Genomic DNA, 4,991 nt, shown 5'->3' on the forward strand with positions numbered 1-4,991 from the left:
TTGTGTGTGCAGATCAGGAACAACAGTGCCCTCCTTTCACCACGTGGGTCACCATGCTTGGCAGTAAGCGCTTTGTTCACTAAGGCCTCTAACTCTAAACATGCTGAGTGTTTCTGCAAGGCACACAATCTGCTTCCTACTTCTTCAAAGTCATGCGTTCAAAGCACACAATGGGAAATGCAGTGTGGCTGTTTCCAAAGGCAGTGGTAGGAAATAAAGCTTTATTTTACTATCCTAAAACAAAATGCTTTAAGACTCCCGTGAGCTCTAAAATACCTTTATAAACTACGTATTTTCTTCTATTTTTATTACAGAAAATGTTCTTATATAGGTATGCAAATTTTATAATGGGGCCTCAGGCCACAAGGGAGCCCTTAAAGAATCACACTGGAACACTACGAGGCAGATAATGTATATCAACATGCCCCAAGAATCCAGGACCAAAGAAGCAAAGAACCAAGGTCAATCTGAAAACTAAGCTTGGGCAGCCTGCCTGGGCTTCTCTAGTGCTTGTTTATATGTTCTTAAAGTGATGGGCAGTTTGGAGAGAAACAGCTTTGTGGATCCCAAAGGCCAACAAAGCAATACTGAGAGTTTCTAGAAGGTTGGTCCTTAGGTCAAGTTCTTGCTTGCAGGTCTGTCCACGAGCCCAGCAGAATAGACAGACACTCATGATGCAGACAGAAACGGAATAAACACGAGCAAACAAAAAGCTGATCAAGTACCTGTATGTTAAAGACTTCATCAGAGCTTTCTGAGTGCCCTGTAATATTGCTTACTTCAGCAGAGGCTTGGGAGGACAGCGAGGACGAGGAATACCGGTTGACAGCTGGGTAACTTAATGGGCTGTTGCAGGGGGAAGAAAACAGTCGTTAGCTCGGTCTCGGAACTGTATTTTATCACACGCTGGCATGGCATAACACCAAGGGGAGAAAAGATACATCCCATTTTGTTGTCTCCTGTTTGCCTCGATATAATCGAATGCTTGGGTTTATTTATTTCTCACGCTGCTGCCGTTTTACCAGTGGCAGATGTCGGCAGCTGCCTCGCGGCTTCATTATTTCATTAAGAAAGAGTGAACTTGACAAACTGTACCATAAGGAATGAGAGAACCGTTCCCGATCATCTTGTGGGGCTGGCAAATTGTAAGGTAATTCAGAATATGACTTACCTGCGTCGGGGAATTACCCTGGTCCCATCTGGACTCATGGAAGCAGGGGCCGAGTTTCTACACACACGAGGGCTCCCGTTAGGGAAATGGACAGGACTGGCTTGAATACAGGCAGGGAACTCCTGAGGAGGCGGTAAAGAACACGTGGAATTAGATCAACTGATCTATGAGGTACTTTGATCTACTACATATACATCTTCAACATCTTTACATAGGGACCAATTATAAATGCCAGTATTATTGAGCCTTCCGACATCGACTTTTTTTATTTTGCTTCCATGAAGGGTAAAATACGGCCAACAGCAGGAATGCAATTGTAATATTAAAAGGTCCCTGGAAAATGTGCAATGTGCCAGAAGAACCAAAAGATGTCACTGTTGGATTTTTCATCCATCGACTCACAGAAAGCAATGGCAGTGGCTAGATGCCTCAACGGCCACCCTTCAACACACACCTGTATCCCAAAGCTCGATTTCATCACAAAGAACTGGTCCACCAGTTTTTTGTGAAGGGGTCTCATATCTTGAGGTACAAACTTCTCGTGCACGGCCAGGCCAAATTCCAGAATCTGTGCCTTGAAAAGGAAAAACCCACATCAGTGGCTATGTCTCAAGGGGTTTGCTCTGAACCATACATTACTGCAGACCTGCTCCATCCAGTGAATGTGAACAACTGCAGCTCTTCAGATGAAGAAACAGGATCCAAAATGTCCTACATGTAGTAAGTAACAAATGGGGATTTCAATTTGGGTATGGCTGACTCCCCAGACTTGACCTTCCTACTTCACTTTCCCTGAGCTCCTTCCCTGTGTTCATCATATCTTTAGTGATGACACTCTTTAGTGGCTATGGGTCCCTGACTCCCTCGTCCCCTCCCTAGGATGGGCAGGGAATGGGGCAGAAGCTGTTTCCTGTTTGGAGAGCCAAGCAAATCTTTTTCTACGATGGCAGCCTCTCTCCTACATCAGCCTCCTAACCCCAAGAGATTCTCAAACAATTTTCTAGGGGACAAATTAAAAAAAAAAAGATAAGGAACTCTGTAGCAGTTGCAATGCCTTTTCTTTTTCCTTAAAAATATTATTCTGGTTTCCTTACTCTAATATCACAAGGGCTCCTGCCTTAAAGGAAAGTGGGTCATTGAGAAGACAGGGATCATAGGCCAAGCGGCTCTCCAAAACTAAATCAGCTCCTACAGATCATGCAGCTGGGTGTATCTGTTGAAGAAATTTCAACCAGACAGAGGTTCAGGAAGGATGGTGGCCCCTGCAGTCTAACTCCTAACTGATGGTCCCATGAAACGATGTGTCATGCCCAAGGTTACGTGACAGACTTTTATGTCAACTGTTCTATAACAGAGACCTCACATTTCCTGGATACAGCTCTTCCCATAGGGTCCCATAAACAATGCTAGGCACAACACAGTAAAGTCTACCTTCATTTTCTTTTTTTTAAAAAAATATTTATTTATTTATTTATTTACTTACTTATTTATTTATTTATTTATTTATTTATTTATTTATTTATTATGTATACAATATTCTGTCTGTGTGTATGCCTGAAGGCCAGAAGAGGGCACCAGACCTCATTACAAATGGTTGTGAGCCACCATGTGGTTGCTGGGAATTGAACTCAGGACCTTTGGAAGAGCAGGCAATGCTCTTAACCGCCGAGCCATCTCTCCAGCCCCTACCTTCATTTTCTTGAAAAGCGTCTTTGCTCTGAGCTGCTGTTTTAATTCTGGGGAAAGAATTTTTTCAGACTGACCACAAACGACAGAACCTGAAGGAGACTGCTTCTGAGAGACGAAACTCAAAATGCAGAGGCTTTAAGAAACCAACCCTGTTAAGGTCTTTGTGCAATCCTGCGACTGTGACCCTCCTAGAACCATGCTGGAATGTTATTGAATTCTCTTGTTTTTCTTGTAGGTCCAAGTCCCTTTTTCCTAAACTAGTCCACCTGCCCTCATCCATGGCCCCATCTCCCCTCAACCATATCACTATTTTCTACATATCACTATATCTAGAGACTGTAAACGAACTAAAACCCATCACAGCCCTGTTCTTATCCTCTACAACCATGCTTTATTGGTTAATTCCATAGTATCAAGTAGGAAGAGATGCTTTTGTTCTATTGTCAAAAAACTCTACTTTTCATGGGGACAAAATTATTTCCCGTTAACCCAGATTTCCAACAATGTCTACCATCTCAGAGGTTCGCAAACCCTTTCAGGCAGCTATTAACAGGGTGCAGCAAGCGACAGACTCTCAACTCTAGTTCTCAGGCCTTGAGGACACCAAATAAGAAAAATGTGCACTCTTTTTTGAAGTAGAAAATGATGAGCGTGCCTAATTAGTCCACAGAACACAACCTCTGGGCTTTTTCTGCAAAACACGGCCCTGCTGCAGAGCCAGTTCTACTGACTAGCCACTCCTCCATGGCACTTGCGTACCAGACTCATCCATTTCTGTACTTATTCCTGACCTTGAGGCGGCCTGAATTGATTTGAGCATGAGACTTTGAGGGACAAGTGAGCAACAGGTCTGCAGTACGCCTCAGAGAAGGACGTTCAAGGAGATCACATGTGGTGTTACTCACAGGGGACCACCTGTTAGCTTTGTTCTTGCCTCCCAGTGGGAGGAAAGAGTAGAAGTCAGCCCGCTGAGTCCTCAGGTGTCAGCTCACTGCCGCCGGGGTGCGGCTGCTCATGCACACTATTCTGTCACACAGGCCAGGGTAGACAGAATGACTGCTCCCACCGTCCTACCTGCTCAAGCATCAGCTCTCTCAACCGTGCTATCTTCTCCCCGTCTTCAGGATGACTTAAAATGTAGTCTTTGACAAAGAATGCCTAGGAAGAGAAGGCACAGTCAGACTACCCTGGAGGAGTTACCACGGGAGTGAAAGACACACTTAGTACTTTCCCAAGGCTCGGCATACATAGAGAAATAGCACGATTATGAAATATGAAATTTTGGGGGCAGCTGGTCACAGGCAACATTCAGAAAGCCAGAGCTTGTACACTAAGCATCTCTGGCAATAAAAATAAAAAGAAAGCAATAAACTATAATAATAAATAATGAACTAAAATAAATTGTCTTAAGATTCAGTGTGGCGAAGATGGTCTTCCAGCCTATTATAAAAATGGAAGGAAAGTCCACCTAAAGGATTATCAACAAATAAAAACAACCAACCACAAGACTACACCCACGGTCCATCCTCCTTGATTTTGCAAATTATTTTAGGTAGACATTTGTTAAACAATTCTGAGCTCCTCCCTACATTTATTCATCCCAACACACACACACACACACACACACACTCACGCACGCGCGCACACACACAAAGTGCCTCATCATGACGATGGGATACATGCACCAGCTGCACAAGAGGTTGATCATCCATTTGTTCTTCTCTGCAAAGGACTGCATTTGTGCTGACTGCAGCCATCTGCCACATTTGCACAAGAAGATTCATAGAACCCCACGGCATCTCCACTGACAAATTCTTCTCTGGCGACTGTCAGTCCTCACCTCTTGGTACCTGGAAACCCCGCCGTTCACGGCAGCATCTATGACTCCATTGAGACACATGGTCAAGGGGTTGATGTTCTGCATCTGCCTCGTCTGACACTGGCTGATCAGGGCCTTCAGCTGCTGGTTCTTATTCTCCAACACCTCGATAGCATTCTCCAGGGGACTCATCTCTATCTGAAAAGCAGATGAATGACAAGATCTACTGACTTTCATCCAAAGTAAAGAAATAAGAGAGAGAGAGAGAGAGAGAGAGAAAGAGAGAGAGAGAGAGAGAGAGAGAGAGAGAGA

At 44.2% G+C, this 4,991-nt stretch overlaps 1 protein-coding gene across 3 annotated transcripts in view; it reads right to left on the reverse strand.

Annotated features, from left to right (window-relative positions):
* The window catches only part of Dock4 (dedicator of cytokinesis 4), a 393,633-nt gene that overhangs the window by 13,199 nt on the left and 375,443 nt on the right, over positions 1-4,991 (reverse strand). For all 3 annotated transcript variants that reach the window (XM_013347825.2, XM_026782419.1, XM_026782413.1), the window contains 5 exons: positions 4,701-4,877; positions 3,935-4,018; positions 1,626-1,745; positions 1,172-1,293; positions 726-846 (listed from right to left, as the gene is read on the reverse strand). In XM_013347825.2, coding sequence (XP_013203279.2) covers positions 726-846; positions 1,172-1,293; positions 1,626-1,745; positions 3,935-4,018; positions 4,701-4,877 — 624 coding nt within the window. The remainder of the gene's footprint in view (positions 1-725; positions 847-1,171; positions 1,294-1,625; positions 1,746-3,934; positions 4,019-4,700; positions 4,878-4,991) is intronic.

Source organism: Microtus ochrogaster, chromosome 1, assembly GCF_000317375.1.
Source record: "Microtus ochrogaster isolate Prairie Vole_2 chromosome 1, MicOch1.0, whole genome shotgun sequence".
NCBI lineage: Eukaryota > Metazoa > Chordata > Mammalia > Rodentia > Cricetidae > Microtus > Microtus ochrogaster.